The sequence below is a fragment of the Loxodonta africana genome, chromosome 13, assembly GCF_030014295.1.
Source record: "Loxodonta africana isolate mLoxAfr1 chromosome 13, mLoxAfr1.hap2, whole genome shotgun sequence".
Taxonomy (NCBI): Eukaryota; Metazoa; Chordata; class Mammalia; order Proboscidea; family Elephantidae; genus Loxodonta; species Loxodonta africana.
Window position 1 is genome coordinate 72867660 of NC_087354.1, and position 22219 is coordinate 72889878.

Consider the following 22219-nt stretch of genomic DNA (forward strand, 5'->3'; position numbering starts at 1 on the left):
GACGGGAGGAATCCCGGCGGCCATGCTCCCCAGACCTTCAGTTGACACAGGACAGGAACCATCCCCGAAGACAACTCATCAGAAATGAAAGGGACTGGTCAGCGGGTGGGAGAGAGATGCTGATGAAGAGTGAGCTAATTATATCAGGTGGACACTTGAGATTGTGTTGGCAACTCTTGTCTGGAGGGGGGATGGGAGGGTAGAGAGAGAGGGAAGCTGGCAAAATTGTCACGAAAGGAGAGACTGAAAGGGCTGACTCAAGAGGGGGAGAGCAAGTGGGAGTAGGGAGTGAGATGTATGTAAACTTATATGTGACAGACTGATTGGATTTGTAAACGTTCACTTGAAGCTTAATAAAAGTTATTATAAATAAATAAAGAAAGAAAAATAAATAAAAACCAGAAACTTTTCTGATTACTTCCCTAAAAAGAATTTAGTTTTTCAACTGCCCTTCATTATAAAAATTGGAGTGTTTAATAACTAAGTCTGAAATAAGAGAGAAATTACAGAGAAAAAAGGCAAGATTTTCATCCTCTAAAAAAAAACACACAATGCATCGTAAAGTCATACAATAAGGTATCTGAAATTAATCATTTTTAATTCAAATATTAGTACCAAAACTGTAACATCAATTACAGTTTGGCTACTATTGTCAATAATTAGGGCAAGATTACCATGTTGTTGGTAAATTTCTTTTTCTTCAGTGTTAAATCATTATTTATTAAGCAAAAACTGAAACAGTTTGTAAAGTAAACATTAATATGGGTTAATGTTGTTGTTAGTTGTTGTCTAGTCAACTCTGACTAATGGCAACCTTACGTATCACAGGATGAAACGCAGCCCACTCCTGTGCAACCTTCATGATCGTTGTATGTTTGAGCCCATTGTTGTGTCTATTCCGTAGTACCTTCCAACACCCTAGGGGATTCATCTTCCAGAAGTAATCAGACAACAATCTGTAGTAATCCACAGGGTTTTTGTTGGCTAATTTTCAGAAGCAGATCACCAGGTCTTTTTCCGAGGCTGTTTTACACGGGAAGTTCCACTGCAATCTATGATGGATATTCGCAATACCAGTGGCATAGCTTCCTTCCAGCATTACAGCAATACGCAAGTCACCGCAGTATGGCAAACTAACAGATGAGTGGTGGATAAGTAAAAACGATACTGTCATGGATTGAATTGTGTCCCCCAAAAATATGTGTCAGCTAGGTTAGGCCATGATTCCAAATATTGTGTGGTTGTCCTTCATTTTGAGATTTTAATTTTATGTTAAAGAGGATTAGGGTGGAATTGTAACACCCTTACTAAGGTCACATCCCTGATCCATTGTAAAGGGAGTTTCCCTGAAGTGTGACCTGCACCACCTTTTATCTTACAAGAGATAAAAGGTAACCAAGCAGAAGGTAGGGACCTCATACCACGAAGAAAGCAGTGCCAAGAGCAGAACTCGTCCTTTGGACCTGGGGTTCCTGCACAGAGAAGCTCCTAGTTCTGGGAAAGATTGATGACAAGGACCTTCCTCCAGAGCCAACAGTGAGAGAATGTCTTCCCATGGAGCTAATGCCCTGAATTTGGACTTGTAGCCTACTAGACTGTGAGAAAATAAATTTCTCTTTGTTAAAGCCATCCATCTGTAGTATTTCTGTTATAGCAGCACTAGACGACTAAGACAAACACTCTAAGGAATAGTTTAACATAGTAAAAACCTATGCTAAAAAACCTATGCTTGCTATAGCTTAAACTGACAAAAATCTTTGGCTAAAATTTCAATTATTTCATCAAAAGATATACTACAAACACTATTGTCTAATTATTTTCAAATAATGTCTTATTAGGACTAATAATGTAAGAAGCTCAAAAGGCCTTTACTTGAATCTATAAACTTAATATTTACCTTATTATAATTTTTAAGCATTGAACAATTCTGACTAAAGCAGAATCCAATTAGTTTATCTGTTATCGTAACCAGTAAATTTTATAAAAAGTGGGCCTATTGTGCTTTTTGACCAGTTCAATCCCTATTTAACAAAAAGTTCTTCTCATATTACACAGAAAAATTCTGTAGTGCTTTAATGACATTTGTTTACTTTTATAATTATAAAAATTTATAAATACATGTACATTTCTCTATTTGGATAAAGACCACAGTATAAAGAAGATAATAAAAGTAACCCACAAGAAACACTTAAAATTTATTGAATGTTTTCACACAATCTGTTTTACTCTGACCACACATATGAAGAAACATGTAAGGGTATTCCATATAGATCTATTTTTTTTTACTGGAACTGGAATTATATTTTCTTTACTAAATGGAATTCCTAGTAAAGAAAATATAATTTGGGATGTAGAAACACCCAAAAAGATAATATGAGTAGCATCAGATTATCTCAGAAATTGGTGCCCTGGTGACGCAGTGCTTAAGAGCTTAGCTGCTAACCAAAAGGTCCACAGTTTGAATCCGCCAACTGTCCCTTGAAAACTGTATGTGGCAGTTCTACCTTGTCCTCTGGAAACCCTGGAGGTGTAGTGGTTAAGAGCTACAGCTGCTAACCAAAGGGTCAACAGTTCAAGTCCACCAGGCACTCCTTGGAAACTGTATGGGGCAGTTGTGCTCTGTCCTATAGGGTCATTATGAGTCGGAATCGACTCCATGGAAGTGGTTTTTTTTTTTTTTAACTCTGTCCTATAGGGTCGCTATGAGTCAGAATCAATTCAGAGGCAACAGGTTTTATCCCAATAATTAAAAGGACGTTAAAAGATATGATAAAAGCTCATTAAAGTAGAATCCAAAAATTTAAAAATCACAACATTTATGCAGAAAATATGATGTGGCTAATACCGTGTCAGAAAACACAATGAATTCTGAGGATGGATAAGTGCTCCAAGATGGTGAACTAAGATAAGTATTTGAGATAATGTTTCAATTATTAGGAAGGTAAAACACAATTTATATTTAACAAATTAATGTGAAATATTTTGTCATTTGCTGGAAAATAAATTATCACTCATAATTTGAAAATGCTACTGACTGCTGCGATGCAGTTTAGCATAACTATATTATATTGTGCCAGAAAAGACCACCCTCCTTCCTTCTCAATTTGAGCAAAGCACGATTCTGTTTATATAGCACCCCAATTGACTTCCAGTTAATATGAAATCTTGACTAAATCCCCCTCTGTTCTTCTCATGCTGTTGTTGTTAGGTGCCATCAAGTCAATCTGGACTCACAGGAATAATTATGGTATTATGTAGGTATACACCAATGTAACTCTAAACAGGCGCGGAAATAATGAGGCAATAAAAAAAAAAAAATGAGGCAATACTCAGATTAAATTCTGTTCCTATCTTCTTTCTTTTTAAATTACCAAAAAAGAAACTCCAAAATTTTAAAAATCTCATTCTGAATTTTTGGACCAAAAAATATTTTCAAAGAATTTCAACTCAATTTAAAGGAATCTTCCATTACTCCCGTTATTTTAATCTATATACTTAATACAAATATTTAATGTCTTTTTTTGCCCTATGTTTCAAAGTAATTAAATTTCATTTGTTGTTGCTGTCAGGTATCATCGAGTCAGTTGTGACTCATAGCAACCCTATATACAACAGGGTTGTTTTGTGCCATCCTTAAAGTCATTGCCATGTTTGAGCCCACTGCTGTAGCCACTGTGTCAATCCATCTCATGGAGGATCTTCTCTTTTTTGCTGACCCTCTACTTTACCAAGCATGATGTCCTTCTCCAGAGACAGGTCCCTCCTGATAACTAGTCCAAAGTACGTGAGACAAGTCTCACCATCCTCTCTTCTAAGAAGCATTCTGGCTGTAGTTCTTCTAAGACAGATATGTTCACTCTTCTGGCAGTTCATAGTATATTCAATATCCTTTTGCCAACACCATAATTCAAAGGCATCAATTCTTCTTTGGTCTTTCTTATTCATTGCCCAGCTTTTGCATGCATATGAGGCGAACGAAAATACCACAGCTTGGGTCAGGCACACCTTGGTCCTCAAGATGACATCTTTGCTTTTGAACACTTGGAAGAAGAGGTCTTTTGCAGTAGATTTGCCCAATGCAATGTGTCCTTTGATTTCTTGACTGCTGCTTCCATGGGCATTGATTGTGAATCCAAGTAAAATGAAAGCCTTGACAACGTCAACTTTAATATTTTCTCTGTTTATCGTGATATTGCTCATTGTTCCAGTTGTGAGGATTTTTGTTTACTTTATGTAGAATTGTAATCCATAGTGAAGGCTGTAGTCTTTGATACTCATCAGTAAGTGCTTCAAGTCCTCTTCACTTTCAGCAAGCAAGGTTGTGTCATCTGCATATCGTAGGTTGTTAATAAGACTTCCTCCAATCCTGATGCCACATTCTTTTTCATACAGCCCAACTTGTCAGATTATTTGCTCAGCATGCAGGTTGAATAAGCACGGTGAAATGATACAATACTGATGCACATATTTCCTAATTTTAAACTACACAGTATCCCCTTGTTCTGTTTCAACAACTACCTCTATGCGAGGTTCCTCAGGAGCACAATTAAACCAAAACCAAACCTGTTGCCATCGAGTCAATTTTGACTCATAGCGGCCCTACAGGACAGGGTAGAACTGCCCCACAGGGTTTCTAAGGAACAGCTGGAGGTTTCGAACCACCAACCTTTTGGTTAGCAAGCTAATGCTTAACCACTGGACCACCAGGGCTCTGAGAGCACAATTAAGTGTTCTGCAACTCCCATTCTTTCCAATGTTATTCATAATTTGTTATGACCCACAGAGTCAAATGTCTTTGCATAGTCAATGAAACACAGGTAAACATCTTTCTGGTATTCTCTGCTCTCAGTCAAGATCCGTCTGACATCAGCAATGATATCCCTCTGTCCACGTTCTCTTCTGAATCTGGCTTGAATTTCTGGCAGTTCCCTGATGATGTACTGCTGTAACCATTTTGGAGTTATCTTCAGCATAATTTTACTTGCATGTGATATTAATGATATTGTTTGATACTTTCTGCAGTCCATTGGATCACTTTTCTTTGGAATGGGTACAAATACGGATCTCTTCCAGTAGGCTGGCCAGGTAGCTGTCTTCCAAATTTCTTGGAATAATTTCTTTGGTGAAGAAAAATAATGATTTCATTTAGGTAACACTTATTCTCCACATTTCCATGTATTAGCCCAAATACCAAAGATTAAAACATACTACAGAAACAAAAAAGGGTAAAGAACTTCCACTAATGGCAACCTAAAGAAATCAACATTTTTCCTCTACCAAAACAGACATGTATAAAACGGGATGAAACTGTGACACGAAACCATTTCAGGGCACTAAAAATTGATGAGAAGAATATCACAAATTGAGAACTGTTTATTCTTCAGAAATTACTAGAGTTTCAGCTAAGAAAACCAGGAGCCAGTGGTGTTCCTGATGGGACTAGCCCAATCACCACCGACAGTTTAGTTGGTGAGAACTACAGGAACACCAGTTCAGGGATGGAAGAAAAAATCAGCAGTGTTGCTCTCAGGAGGGGCAGACCTCATTCAGGGTGAAGGATGAAAACCCCAGCACTCAAGCCAGAAGTGGTAGACTTGGTTACAAACAAGTGGAAAAAACCCCCCCCTTTTTTTTTTTTTATGGCACACCAAAGTTGTTTTCATAGTTCAGGGTGACTGGTAGACCAGGCAGAAACTTAACTGGGAGGTGCTAGAAATAAAAGAGTTGGAGCAGGGTTGAGTATAGTTCTCCTGACATCCCTAGCAGGCAGGAAAACTGTATATGTACTGGGTGATCTGAGGAGTCCAGCAAAAAGTGAAAGCCAAAAGAGACTTGCGAACTGACTGCAATTTTGAATGTAATCTCCACCCACACAGAGACCAATGAGCAGAGAGACCAATAGGCCTTTGGGCTCGAGCTGCTCCAGCACACCCTGTCCCTACATGACCTCGAAGACACATAGAAACACGTGGGACCCTAAGAGCGACGTGCTAAAAAAGAAAAAAAAAAAAGTACAAAAATATTGAGCAGAAAAATCACAAGCTACACATCATAGGGAAAACAGATTCTGTGGATTAGACAAATTATTTTTAAAAAATATGCACAAATATATATAAAACAGCATCCAGAGTAGCTACAACCAAAATTACTAAAATGCAAAGAAACAGAAAAGTATCACACATATTCATGAAAAGGGCAGTCAATCAAAACTGACTGAATGAGTTCAAAAGTTTAACTTAGCAGACTTCAAAGTAACTATAATAAATATGTTCAACAAAGTATAAGACACTATGTTCAAATACTTAAAATAGGTTAACAGTGAGTTAACAAGTAGGCAATCTCAATAAATAAGAGCTGTAAAAAGAATCCAATGGAAATTATAGAATTGAAAAGTACAGTGAGAAAATTGAAAAAAATTCATTAGGGGTGTCCAGCACAGATTCAGACGTCAGAAGAATCAGTGAACTTTAAAAGCAATCAATAGAAACTATCCAATCCGAAAAGCAGAAGAAAAAAATTGGAAAATAAGTTAACAAATTCTCAGAGACCTGGGAGACTATAATATGAAGTGTTCCAACATATGTGTGATAAGAGGGGCCAAAAACAGAAGATGGGAGCAAAAAATAATGCACACATACACACATATATAGATAAAAATATATATACACACACACAAATACATATGAAGAAATTAAAGGCCAAAAACTGCCAAACATGATGAAAACATTAACCTACAGATCTAAGAACTCAATAAACCCTAGTAAGGTAAAAACGAAGGGAACTACAACTAAACACAACATAGTGAAACTGCCGAACAAAAAAATCTTGGAAACTGAAAGAGGAAAATGACTCCTGACATACAGGAAAACAGTGGCACAATTAATGGCTGACTTCTCATCAAAAAAAATAGAGGCCAAAAGTCATTGGAATGATAGTCAAGATGCTACCAAAATAAACTGTATCCATATCCAGCAAAACTATCTTTCTAAAGTGAAGGCAAATAAAAGCATTCCCAGGTGAACAAGGACAGAAAATTTATTACTAGCAGACATGCTTTACAAGAAATAATGAAGGCCATTAAGATGAAAGGGAATATAACAGTGTGTAACGATTAAATTTTTTTTTTAATCCGAAAAAGAAAAAACCTTAAAAAATCAAAGGGGGTGTTCCGGTTTGAAGAAGATGGAGTAAGCCCAATACAGCCTCACTGTCCTGCAGATTACAACTAAAAACTACAGGGAAAAAATATATATATACGTATAAAGCGACTTCTTAAGAACCTGAACACTAAACAAAAGCAGGTGCATTGTGAAGGAGGGTTAAAATTTGAAGACATTACCCATATGGAGATAAGCTTCTCATGTTTTTCTTTTCCCATGTGATTTGACCCAAGAGTGGCCCCTGCCACACAATGGGGTATCAGAAGCTCAGGTGGCTAACTTCTTCAAAAAACTATCCCCACGGGCTGGAGAAAGTGTAGGGAATCCAGAATAGGACAGAGCTAGAGAGACAGTTCTCCTAAAACTGTTTTAAAAACCTACAATACTCTTAAACTCACCCAAAAGGTACACATGCATGGGACACACTCAAACCAGAGTAGCCAAAGCTTTAGAAATTGAAATCGGATTTGAATTACCATCCAATTCTCAGGCTAATTCCTGAGTGGTACATGTATGAAAAAGGCCCAAAACCGAAAATTAAGAGAAATTGGAATCACCACCCAGGGGCTAGAAAGAAATTGCAGTCTCACACTTAATAAGTTCACTGTTTGCTAAAATACTACCAAAAAAAAGAAACTCCACTCTTCAAAGGAGTATAACAGTACCCAGAGTTCACAAAAGACAATACTCACAATGTCTAGGATACAATCAAAATCTACCCAACATACCACGAACCTGCAAAATGTAATCATTTCTCATAGGAAAAGACAATCAACAGACACTAATGAGATGGGCAAGTAGCTGGAATCATCACATAAGACTCTAAGGGAGCTTTTATAACTATGCTCTGGGGGGTAAAGGTAAACACAGTCTAAATGAGTCAAAAGATAGAAGTTCTCATTCAAAAAAAAAGAAAGAAACTGTTAAAAAGAACCATATGGAAATTCTGGATTTGAAATGTACAATTTCTGAAATAAGGAGTTCTGTATGAATTCACAAAGTACACAAGGACATAGCCATACAAATACTAAGAAAATAAATTAAAATTAGGTACTTTGACACCAAAAAAACTGCTATGTCTTAACATAAATCTTTTAACTTTTCTGAAACTCAGTTAATAGATATGAAATGTGTACAAAAGAATCAAAGTAACGACTGTTTAAGAGACTTATTTGTTTTGTGTGAACATGCCTACTGAGAATAAAAATGGCTTATGAGAGGGAAGACTTCAAACTTAGGAAAAAACTATCAGTTTATAAAAAAAATATTTATTCTTTGCGGATTCCAGACAAATATAAAGATTCTATTATAAAAACATAAAGAGTAGTCTGGAAACCGTTATTGAAAAGCCAACAGTCACAGGATCAAAGACTGCAGATCTATACATACTGGGGCACTGGTGGTATAGTGGGTGAGAGCTTGGCTGCTAACCAAAAGGTCAGCAGTTCAAATCCACCAGACCTTCCCTGGAAACTCTATGGGGCCGTTCCACCCTGTCCTACAAGGTCACTATGAGTCGGAACAGACTCAACGGCAACAGGTTTTGGGGTAGTCATAATCTTTCTTCCTTCGCTGAAGTCTTGTGAGTATATATTTGGATCAAAGGCAAAAAAATTCTGCTAAATAAGTATTAAAATAAGAACTCAGAGGAAATTAAAGCCACCTGACTAATGAAGAGCAAGCAGTTGGTTAAAGGCTTTTCCTGATTTTTCAAGAGTCACCTCAGGTATCTGGCATCACATTGCTTTAAAATCCTGAAGTGCTTGAAACATACACACATAATTCTTTTATATGTTCTAATCTACAATTCTGGGTTTTCCTTTCTTTATTTCTTTTTCTGACTCATGCTGTTTCATCAGTAGTTTGGTGAGTAATCAGATTTCAAAGTAACGATTATTGGACAGTAGTGAAAGAAAAGAAGTAATTTGTTCAGTGGGAAACTATAAATAAAAAACAAACTACAAATAAATGGCTTTACTCCTTATATGTAACAGACACAGTCATTTTACTTCTTATAGAGAATGAGTACTGAAAGGTACCAAATAAAGGCTTTATAATAAAGGACTGATGTGGGAAATTCATTATAGATACCTCATTAGTCACTATAGCTATCATCCAGCAAAAACGGTTGTTTGAAATGTTTTTGGCTCAGAAACTTTTTCATTAAATGAAAGTTTTAAAACACTCCTTACATATAAAATAAAATTATTCTGTTTTTGTTGTTCTTCACGTAGGAAGATCAAAATTGAATACTACTGTACAGTTATCTTTAAGACCTAAAGATAACTCTGCTAAACAACTATACCTTACAATGGCGCTACCACACTTCTCACTACACAAAACACTGATTTATTTACCTCTTTCCATCAATTAAACAGTAACACAGCGTGTAGCTAATTGTCTCCATGAACAACTATCTCCTTTGCTACAGGACCAGAGGAACTGGATGGTATCCAGCTGTTATTACAGAACACTTTGATCAAAGATTCTATGACGGAATCCTGATCAGGAGGGAAAAAAATGCAGAACAGAATTTCAAATTCTCACAGAATTCTCACTTTATGGATTGGTGGAGGCTGGATGAACCCCTGCAAATACAGCCCTTAGATAATGTTTAAGCCTTAAACCAAAAATATCCCCTGAAGTAAAATACCATATTTTACACATATAATGCACACGTTATATGGTTTTTTGCCAACCACACAACCCCCATGCGCATTTTCCTAGGCACGCTGTGCACTTTATGTGTGTATGCGCATGATCATGCACATTATTTGCCAAAAATACAGTAATCACTTAGCTTAACTAGTAAACAATGTCTGCCTTGAGCCGTGTGCTTTTTCAAGATCTATCTATATGTGATCAAATGACAGTAGATCAAAAGTTCATATTAGAAACTTAGGACAGAGTTTATGTTAATGGAGGAGGAACAACTTAAAAAAGGAGAGTGAGAATGGCTGCACAGCTCGAAGAATATAATCAACGTCAACGAACTGTACCTGTAGAAACTGTTGAGTTGATATGTGTTATACGTGTATATTTTCAACAATAAAAATAAAATAATTCATAAGAAAAAATAATCCCAGTCTCTATAATTAGTCATTCAAAAAACATAACACATGAAATAAGTGAGTCATAAATCTAAACGCATTTAATGATACCTTTCATATACAAGAATCTTTCCATATCTTCAAACTCATCTTATTACAACTCCTGATATATTAAACTCTTACCGTAACCCATTCCTTTGGTCAAAAGCAGGAATCATAGAATTAGGATGTTCAGACATCAATGCAACAAGCAGCTGTAGGACATCCATTAGATTGTCATCCTAAAATCATTTTAGAAATTTGAAAATAAAAAGAGAGAAAAACAACATACTTGAATACTGAAAATTTCTAAAACAACAGAAATTTCAGCTTTGAAAAACTAAGTAGATACATCCACAATATATACTTGTTTCAAAAGAGGAAGACTGTCAATGACATGGATTGACACAGTGGCTGCAACAATGTGCTCAAGCATAACAACGATTTTGAGGATGGTGCAGGACCAGGTAGTGTTTCATTCTGTTGTACATGGGGTCACTATAAGTCAAAACCGACTTGATGGCATCTAACAACAACAACATGTACACATATTCACATGTATAATAATTCAATCCATTTCACTGAGGGTCTTCCTCTTTTTCACTGAAGAAGACCCTCAGCAAGCTGGACTGACACAGTGGCTGCAACACTGGGCTCAAATAGAGCATGACTGTGAGGATGGCACAGGACCAGAAACCTTTTCATTCTGTTGTGCACAGGGTCACTATGAGTCAGAACCGTCCAGACACCATCTAAAAAAACACAGAATTAGGGTTTGAAGCCTACCTATAAGGGCTAATTTGACTTTCAGTTTCAGATAAAATTGAATACAAGGCAATTTTTAAATCGAATGGTGTCTGTTCTTCAACTTGAATCAAAAATTCAAGAACTAAATTTAAAGAGAAGAACCTACCTAAATGCAGTAAATATATCAATTTATTTAATAAATACCTACGAATGGAGCCCTGGTGGTACAGTGGTTAAGAGCTCAGGCTGCTAACCAAAACGTTGGCAGCTTGAATCCACAAGCTGCTTCTTGGAAACCCCATGGGGCAAGTCTACTCTGTCCTATAGGGTAACTATGAGCTGGAGTCGACTCAACGGCAATGGGTTCAGTTCAGTTTACAGTATGTGATACAATGTGGTAAAATTTACAGAGCATCAAATGGGTGCAAATATTAGTTCTAAACCCCAAAAACTCTTCAAGAAAATGTTTCACAACCTTTGCTGACTATTTGAGTGTACAGATATCATTGCCGTTGTTGTGATGTTAGGTGCCGTCTAGTCGGTTCTGACTCATAGCAACCCTATGTACAACAGAACAAAACATTGCCTGGTCCTGCACTATCCTCACAATAGTTGTTATGCTTGAGCCCACTGTTGCAGCCACTGTGTGAATCCATCTTGTGTAGGATCTTCCTCTTTTTCACTGACCTTCTACTTTACCAAGCATGATGTCCTTCTCCAGGGACTGATCCCTTCTGATAACATGTCCAAGGTATGTGAGATATAGTCTCAACACCCTTGTTTCTAAGCAGCAATCATTAGGGCCAACTTTTGATCAATATTGACCCCAAGAGCAAAAGGGAAGCAGCTTTCAGGGGTTAGTTACCTCTGCCCTACCTCCTCTTGTCGTTCACTGCTTCCGTACTTTTACTGTGAAAGCTACCTGAATGCCTAATTCTTAATAAACTAAGTAGATAATCTAGAGCTATGGCACTGAGCCTTTGGAAAACAAGTATTTTGGAGGACCCGAAAGATTCCTGAATTAATAGAATCTCGGGGAAGAGGATCACTGTAACTTCCAGCTGATCTCTTCTGACATACTTCCATCCCGTAGGGTTAAAAAAACAAACAGATAATAACAGGTTCCTAAAAATTCAACTGAAAAATCCTGAAATATTATATTGGGGCAGAAAAGTTTAAAAATAATTATAGAATACCCTACTCAAAAAAAATCACAACCATTAATGTTTGAGTCAAATATGACACAATAAAAAAATTTAGTCCATTTTTTCTGCCCCAATTAACGAATACAGACAAGAAGAATATTATCTCTCATTTATTAATGATTAATGAAGGCATTATTCCATACTACAAGAGATATTTACTACTTCACAACACATGATTTATAACATAAGGATGTAAATTACCATTTAAAGTACTATATTTTATATGAAATTCCATTAGTTTCCAAAAAGATTTGTAATTTATTTAATCAGATTATACAGTCAGATTACAGCTGGCATATATTACCTTTTCCTAGTGCTAAATACACACACACACACTCATTTCAACCTATTTAATTTTCAACCACCTTTCAACTGCATCATTTTAAATACAATTAAAAATGAGTTATTTAACTTAACAGCATTTCAACACAAAAACCAGTAGGAAGATTTTGTTATGAATTTTAAAATCCAATCATTTTTAGTCATTTTTACAATCTATTTTTCCATTTGTTACCCTGGTTCTTTGAAATACACTAGAAGTATGTTCTGATATACTTTATTATTAATTTAAAACCAAAAAACCCACTGCCATCGAGTCAGTTCTGACCCATAGCGACCCTTAAAGGACAGAGTAGAACTGCCCCGTAGGGTTTCCAAGGAGCACCTGGTGGATTCAAACTGTCGACATTTTGGTTAGCAGCCATAGCTCTTAAGCACTCTACCACCAAGGTTTCCATTATTAATTTAGGGAGATTTAATTTTAACACTTTTTAAAGCCTTTCAAGATTATTCTCAATGCAGAGCCACCTTGTGGTAATAAAGGATATTTAAACAATGGTTGTTAAGATTTACTTCCTAAATAGACACATTTATGCCGATTACAGTCATATCATTAGTGAAGACTACTTTAAAACAAAGTCCACAAGAGCAGCTTCAAAGAATAAAATCCCCAAATATAAAATTTGAATGTTACCTCATGCATAGTGAGTAAATAATTAAGAACGGCCTGTAGTTCATCTTCCTTTACTCCACCGTCCTTTAAAAACATAACACAAGTATCCTATGTTTACACACAAAGTACTATTTTTGAAAAATGGAAATTATACACACAGATTTGTCAAACTGATCAGTTGCTGCAAATATAAAAAGGTAAGGTAACATACAGAGTCTAAATTTAAAATAAAAACTTTGGGAAGCACTTCAAGGCATGCAGTATACAAAACTGTGTAGTAGTCAAAAGAGATGTGACATCAGTATCTTGTTTTCAGCACCTTATAAAATATGATATGAATATCTAGTAAGCCTGTGGATTCCTGAAGTAGGAAACAAAAATAATAATAAAAGAGTAATAGCCACATCTATTGCTCCTCTAAATACAAAAAGGTAACTTTTCTACTTAAAATTAAATATGAAGAGTAAAATAATCAATTTCTAAAATTATCAAGTTAAAATATCAGGTATCTAAAAATGTAAAACACATTCTGAGTTGGTATCAAAATTTTAAATCTACCAATTTATTAGTCATGAAACACAGCTGCAATCTCGAAAAGGAACAATAAGAAAGAGAATTAAGACACAAAGGTAAAAAATACACACTGGAAAGAATACAGAAACAGATAATTCAAAGGAAAAAAATTTATAAAAGAAAATAAAGCATCAGAATCTGAAAGGTACACTAAAAGTTAGGTTCACTTGAGATGATATTATGTGACAGTTAGCAAAGCATTATATTGTAAACAATAAGAAATAAGACTATATAGGAAAATACTAAATAAAATATTAGTATCAAACACATTTATACATTGCTGTCTTATAAAACCAAAACTCATTCAAAAACAATACTAAATTTTACTTCATCTAAAATAGAATGGGGGACAAAATATGATCATTTCTAAAGGCTGATACATTTATACAGGAATACCATGTCTCAAAACCTGAACAGGAGGAACAAGGAGCCTCCTAAAAATAAAAGCTCCTTGAGGAGCTTTGTTGGCTATTGTGCCAAGAATAGTGCCTGGTACCTAATAGTAACTCAGTAAATGTTTGCTGAATGAAAGAATGAATATACTTGACAACACAAATTCATATACCATACATTACAATTATCGATCTCCAACTCTGTAATCATTTATATTCATGTGACCCCAAAAAAGAAGAGTAATAAAAATAAGCATCTTTCAAAGGACTTCCCCATGTGTGCTCTAGTAACACAGTGAAGTAAACCAAGATTGCATTTTATGTGAATTTAAAAACTACAAAACACAGAACACTACATGATAAACAATATGGACTCACCTTCGTCACTAATTGTTTAATGAATATCAGCAAGTACGCTCGTAAAGAAAGCATTTCTTTTTCATTAGGTCGTGGTCCATCTTTAAAAAAAAATACGCACAAACATTTAGTATTTCAAAGATATCAAAGCTTTTTAATATTCCCGTTCCCAATACTTTTTTCCATTTATTATAAGAAGAATAAAGGTCAGTCTTTTACAGAGTCATCTACCCTTTATGCCTCTGGAAGGACAAGCATTCAATTTCACATACAATTAATTGCATACGCAGTGCTCCAAATGTATAAAATAGGCTATGTTGAAACGACAGTGAAGAAGTTTGTTCTCTGAACAAGGCCAAAGGATTCTCAAAACATAAAAGTAAAGTAACAAATAAAATATGTATTCAAAAAATAATATGCACTTATTTTGTTTTAAAAGATTCTTGGAGAATATTAATATGATAACCCAAGTTTACCAAGGAAAAAACAAAGAAAAATCTAAAATTTGAACACCGATATTATATGTGAATTCAGTGTGGAAAGAATGTTTCTTTACCGTTACCAGTGTGTAAATTAATTCAAAAAGCTCAAAAGCACACCTAACCATATAATATCATTCAAGAAAAAGGGAATCATTATGTTGACTACCTTTGACATCTCCTCCTCCTCTTGAAAAACTCTGTGGTCACACATGGCTCACATTAAGTCAATTTTCACGTCTCAAACATATAATTCGCAAGTAGAAAGCTTTTGAAACCAAACACCCATTGTTTTAAGATCCTAAATGCAGTACCTGCTTGCCTCACATATTCTACAATTTTTCTCCCACTAATCACTATTTACAGCTAGTTCCTAGACCACCAAGGCATAAGACCACCATGACCTTAAACAGATCAATTAGAATAGGAAGAAAATTGTTTAAAATTTTTTCCATATGATTCGTAGACAAAGAATAGATTACAGAGTTGGAATAGAACCATTTTGTCCAGCTCTCTGACTTGAAGAATGAGACTGCCTCAAGGTCACTAGTCAATTATAAAATCAAGATCAGAATATAAAACTACATCCAAGACACTACATGATACACCTACAGCACCATAAAGACACCATCAGGAAATTCTGATCTTGTTCTCGATCTGTCACAACACCGCCAACTAACACAGACCACAGAACTTCTGTGTGTCCTGGCAGTTTTATAAATTATGGGTATCATATTCTCGGAAAATAAACCAAGTTGTTTGAAAGTGGTATAACAAGTATCACACAAATATGAAATCTTGTCTTTGTAAATCAGCGAACAGCCAAAGCCTCCAACTACAATCAGAAGGTCTGTTCCTTGACTCCCCAGCATCTAGCTCCTGATTTCAAGCAACGGCCCTCACTCTTTAATTGGTGTACGATCTAATCAGAGCTAATGACCCACAAAGACACGTTTGCTGGAAATGCTTCATAGAGGCAGATGCTCTTTCATTGAATTTAAAGCTGTGAGTACATCAAGTTGGAGCTGCTGCATGCTATCACAAAGGAAGAGAATATGTGAAAACAACCAACACAGAAGAGGAGATGGAAAGAGACAAATCGGGTCCTAGGGCTATAATCTGAACCCATGCACCAGGATATACGTAAAATTCCCAGCTTATATGAGCTAACTAACTCCCTTTTTTGACTTAAGCCAGTTCGAGGCAAGTTTTGCAATACTTACAACCAGAAGAGCCATCTTTAGCAAAATTCTTATTTTGACCCCTTCATAAACTGCTGAAATGATAAGTTCATTTTATTCTTCCAGTAAATAAGTCCTGATTATGCAGGAATATAACTTCTGAAATTTTATAATAACTTTATTAGACACAAACACCCTGTACTTTTCAAAGAAAACACCGTTCCCCTCAAAACCTAATATCCGTGGAAAACTGATTTCGATGGGTCTTACTGTGACAATGGACATCGGCGTCAACACTGGTAGCTAACTAAGAATCTCTTCTCAGATTCAGCGCCTTAGAACAACCATCCTAGTCACCTTTGCTCTCTAAACAATTCACACCTGCACAAGAATCATTCTTCCATAAAAACAGCAAGTTATTAACCCCTGCCAACCACAATTTAAAACAAATTCTTACAGTTACCAGTAAAACAAAATTTTGCCAAAATGATATACAAAACTTCCAGATTAACATAACCAAAACACGTTGCCATCGAGTCGATTCCAGCTCATAGTGAACCTATAGAACAGAGTAGAGCTGCCCCATAGGGGTTCCAAAGCAGGTAGGGATTCGAAATGTCGACCTCTTGGTTAGAAGCTGAGCTCTTAACCATCGCACCACCAAGGCTCCCAATAACATAACTACATGGGTTAAAGCAAGAAAGAAAAAAATAAAATCCTGATTTGCCAAATATATGACATATAGACAGATAATATACCTAATCCTTTTGGAGTGATGCCACTCCGATCCTGAGGATTCACCGCCCAGTAGTAGTACTTCAGTGTATGCGTGATGAGAAGCACTGTTCCAACTCTCCGAATGGCATTGTATATGTTGACTGTACCAATGAAGTCCGAGGACAGATAAGTGTAGAGTGTTAACTGAACCTAGAGAATCAATATGAAGAATTTAAATTGAAGAAGCCCACTACCGTTTACCTGTTATCCGTGACACCCTCAGACTGGTTTACTTGCACCGTACTTGTTGCAAAAAGTAAGAATGTATGCATGGTAATCTCATCCACATTAGATAACACATATCAGCTAAATCACACACTCACTCCCTAGAAAACCAAAGCAGGTCATTTCCTCTTTTACAGCAGCATTATATATACTCCCCGATACATCAAATTTTTCCCACACTACAAAAAAAAAAAAATCTTTTTCTTTTATTCTTGGTTTTATTCAATGGAAATAACTCTTTGATTCCTACTTCGCAATCAGCAACTATTCATGACTATGTATAATTTCTTTAAAATAAATTTCTACTGTTTAGCTGTTAAACTAGGATTTTTCTTTGTTGTGAAAAAAATTAAAAGTTATAATAACACACAAAAAAAGGTAAGAATAACTCATAAAAAAGAAAACCACACAAAAAGACAGAGAGACTACCCTGAGTGACACTTATGAGAAAAACAGAATTATTTTATAAGAGCGTATTATTAAAAGATCCTAATCTAACATTCTAATCGTAACGTTACACAGTCTCTAAGCTCATATCATCAGCTCTGTCCCTGGATTAGGAAAGGATTTTACTAGTCTCACTCCTAAATAACTAGTCTAAGTAAACAGATAAGGGTTTATTAACTTTAAAATACAAGTTCTTGCTGTGTAAGAAAAAGAATATTAGTGCTACCCCGAGTGTACATTTCACCTTAGCCCAAAATTCCAATGAAACTGTAGCCCCAGTGTTCAACAACTATACTCCAGTACTTACGACAAAATAAAGCCTGTTTTTACTCTACTGTTGTGTCTAAAGCAAGAATTTTCATTTTGCTAATGTTAGTCAATATATTTTATAAAGTGAACAACGTAAGTAGGACATGTATACTCTCCAATATGACCATAAACCAAACTATTCCTTATCATCTTCAAACTGGCTATTTTAAGTATTTATCTTTTTTGGACACCAAGAGCATTTGCATTCTCAATCCTGCAGAGCATCTAGCATAACCTGTGAATTTCTTTAGAGAACCAAAATTACGTGCCTATCTTCCAGATGCCTTATAAACAATCAAGCCTAAATGAATTAAAACCTCAATCAGTAATCCTACATAGAAAAGGGGACAGAATCTGAGCCACTAAAAACTGGGGCTTAGTAGAAAATTGTAATTAAAAAACCATTTATATACTGTAATCTACGCAACTGCTAAAAAATAACATTATGTTGATATACCTACTGCTATTCTGGAAACCCTGGTGGCACAGTAGTTAAGTACTATGGCTACTAACCAAAAAAAAGGTCAGTAGTTCGAATCCACCAGGCACTCCTTGGAAATCCTATGGGGCAGTTCTACTGTGTCCTATAGAGTTGCTATGAGTCGGAATCGACTCAACAGCAACAGGTTTTTTTTTTTTGGTTACTGCTATTCAAATGGATAGGCCTCATCCCCTTGTCATCAAGGCAACATAACCCTTTATGTGACATTGTTCAAATTATTAACAACTTGTTTTTTTCTCCTAGTTTATTCCACGCATTCAGAAAATATTTACATTTACCTATATACTTTTTTTTTTTTTAATATACATAGCAAGGGGCTTTGACGGCATAGTGGTTAAGCACTCGGTTGGTAACCAAAAGGTTGCCAGTTCAAACTACCAGCTGCTCCATGGGAGAAAGATGTGGCAGTCTGTTCCCATAAAGATTACAGCCTTGGAAACCCTAGGAGGCAGTTCTACCTTGTCCTGTAGGGTTGCTTTCAGTTGGAATCAACTTGATGGCAATGGCACAACATGGTAATCTACTCCTGTAAAGATTACAGCCAGGAAGCCCTAGGGGGCAATTTTACTTAGTCATATAAATTTTTTTTTTTTTTATATAGGGTAGTAGGTGTCGCAACTGACAGCACCCAACAACACATTATGACACAGACACTGTCCCTCAGGAGCTAAAATTCAGTCCAAATGATGGAAAACACACACAAATTTAAGTGAAAATGCAAATAATAAATATACCTTAAAAAAAAAAAAAACCCAGTGCCGTCAAGTCAATTCTGACTCATGGCAACCCTGTAGGGTAGAGTAGAACTGCCCCATAGAGTTTCCAAGGAGCACCTGGCATATTTTTAGTAGATAAGTATACCTACAGAATCATAAAGTTTATAAGACAATATGCAGTTAATTGCAAAGCAAGTGGTATAGAGCTATGAAATACTGTGAATTCAAAGACCATGGAAATTATTATAGGATATGCTGAGATAGTCAAGAAAATTCTCACTAATACAGCAGAAATTAAGGTAGGCTTTGAACAGGAATAGAATTAGGGTAGGTAGACAGAACAAGAGAGAAAACCCCAAACAGGGAAAATAGCAGATGACAAAAAAGATTTCTCTAAACCACTAACAATGGTTCTGAATTCTGACTGTACATGAAGATATCTGGAAAACATTTTAAAAATATACACCCGCTTCTCATGTATCCACTACCTCATTATCTGACACCTGGATTTACGATACTAAAAAATCTACTATATAATTACTTTGTACATTAATGATGTACACGTGGCAGTAACGTATGCCAAGGTGTGAGCCAAGAGTAACACTGGCTATGATGGTTAAGGTCATGTGCCAACCTGGCTAGGCCATGATTCTCACTGGTTTGGCAGTTATGTAACGATGTAATTTGGCAGTCATATAATGATGTAATTTACCAGTTATGTAATAATGTAGTCTTCCTCCATTTTTGTGATCTGATGCGGTCATCTTCCATTTTCATATAATGCTTTCACATACAACCTAGTCTTTGGAACCTAACCATGTCTATAGGTGAGAAGTGGGTGTATTAATACCTGGGACCCACCCCAGACCAATTAAATCAGAGTCTGCAGTTTCTACTGATCGGATTGTTTTTTATTTTTGTTTTGATATCTTCCCCCAACTCATTCTATTGGCAGCCAAGACGAGAACCACTGCTCTAGGGAAACCTTTGTTCCCTGCCTGGCCACTGAGGATATTTGAGTTTTTCATTAGAGAGGCCAAAAAGAATTAATGCAAAAAGCCTTGATGCTAGAAAAGAGACTTCTTAATTTGGACAACGGAAAATCATTAAAAGTTTTGAGACTAGAAGGTGATCTGATAAGAGTGCCGGGTTAAGAACATATAAGGAAACTGGCAAAAGAATTGATAAACTGAATAAAGAAACAGAAAAAATGAAGAAAGTCAGTCTATTGAGATTGATACTGTGGTAAAGGGAAAACAAACAGGATTTTATAACAACATAGTGAAATTAATGAAAGACCCCAAGATTACCCATATGCTAATTATGGATAAATATTCTCTCGTCTATCCATTATATAATCTAATAACCACTCAAATTATGTGTTAATATCTGTGACTCCCACTAGACCTAAGTTCTATTAGGGAGGAAATCAGTTCAGTCTTGTTCACCGCCATATACATGGTGCCTAGCATAAAGTACCATAGTCACTCAACAAATACTTGTGAAGTAAATAAATGACCATCACAGACAAGAAATTTCATATCTCCTGTTAGGTCATAAAGAAGACTGACTCTGAGCAGATCAAAAACAAATGGAAATTATAAATCACTGCTAGCATCCTTTTCCAAAAGCAAAGACTGATTCATACTTTCTACTTTGGTAACCAAAGGTAGATTTCTATTGAAACTAATGAGGCTTAAACTTTATGACCACTCACCACAGGTTCTCTCCAAGGCCCTAAACCTAATGTAGTATTCATTAAATTGTATTCTTTCTCTTAAAGCAGACCGCTTTTCCAAATCATATAAGCTTCAGGCCCAAATTGGATCTGCTCTTTGTTACAGCTACCTTTATAAAAAATAAAAGCTGATACGAGCCCTCAAGGATACACAAAGCAGACAGCTGAAACAGAAGGAAAGTTTCATATTACCAAATCAATTGCAAATTCCAAAAAGGAAATTAAGGAAAGTTATTAACAAGTACAAGATAAGAAATAGGGTGTAATAACAGCTAGGAACCTAAGGAACTCATATGATGAAATCATTAAAAAACATTCCCGTACAGCTAAGTATCTAATAAGAGGTTTTTTAACCACATCAAAAGAGACCCAAAGCCTTACCAATATGTGCTTGGTAAGACAAAGAAGTGCCTACTAAAACGGTTTAAAAAGTAACTTGAAACAATTCTTGAAAAGAAATAAGCTTGAGGTCACAGAAGAGAAAGAGGTCAAATTTGAACCTGGAGATAAAAAGCTACAACCTCCAGCTGCCTCCTTTGATTATTTCCAAATGGGAATCAGAGTCAGCAGCTGTTTTTCTCTTTAACATTTGAAAAGTCCAGCTGAAAAGAGGATAGTATGAATCAAGAAAAGCAAAAAAGTCTGTAGATATTTTTTTCTGACAACCAGGATAAGTATGTGTTATTCCAACCTAAACAATGATATACAATGCCAGTACACCGGGGAGGGCGGAGGAGTGGGGCTTCCTGGGGGAGAAAGGAAAATAATGGGTTTGAAATAAGATAACTTCTAACAAAAACTGCCGAAAAATAAGCGCATGCCATTTAATAAAATTTCCGTCTCAGATTCTGCTTAATATTATGATCATTAATATTTTCAGGACAACTTAATTCAACATTACCAAAAAAACCAAACCTATTGCCGTTGAGTTGATTCCGACTCATAGTGACCTTATAGAGAAGAGTAGAACTGCCCCGCAGGGTTTCCAAGGAAAGCCTGGTGGATTCAAACTGTCGACCTTTTGGTTAGCAGCTATCCTCTTAACCACTGCACCACCAGGACTCCAATACAACATTAGGACTGATCAAAGATTTCCTTCATATACTTTTTCACAAATTTACTTATAATCACTTAAATGTAATTGGTTTGTTGTAATACTAAAAAATTACTTGACAAATATAATGTATTTTTATGATTTGAATTCATATCATATTAAAATGATTACATGTGACTACTATATCATGGAAGCCTTCAGGGAAAGGGTGTCATTTCAGCTGTGCTTGTAAGAAGGACACTAAGAAGTTCATCATATTGGGGGAGGGGTCTGTGTGTAAAGACAGGGAAGAGGGTGTGTTGTCAAGGAATGAAAA

General features: G+C 35.9%; 1 protein-coding gene across 5 annotated transcripts in view; it reads right to left on the reverse strand.

Annotated features, from left to right (window-relative positions):
- Nucleotides 1-22219, reverse strand: part of LRBA (LPS responsive beige-like anchor protein) — a 766566-nt gene that overhangs the window by 634266 nt on the left and 110081 nt on the right. For all 5 annotated transcript variants that reach the window (XM_010597205.3, XM_064267558.1, XM_064267557.1 and 2 more), the window contains exons 13-16: nucleotides 16894-17062; nucleotides 14497-14576; nucleotides 13175-13237; nucleotides 10394-10491 (exon numbers count right to left, since the gene is read on the reverse strand). In XM_010597205.3, the coding sequence (XP_010595507.2) occupies nucleotides 10394-10491; nucleotides 13175-13237; nucleotides 14497-14576; nucleotides 16894-17062 (410 nt within the window). The remainder of the gene's footprint in view (nucleotides 1-10393; nucleotides 10492-13174; nucleotides 13238-14496; nucleotides 14577-16893; nucleotides 17063-22219) is intronic.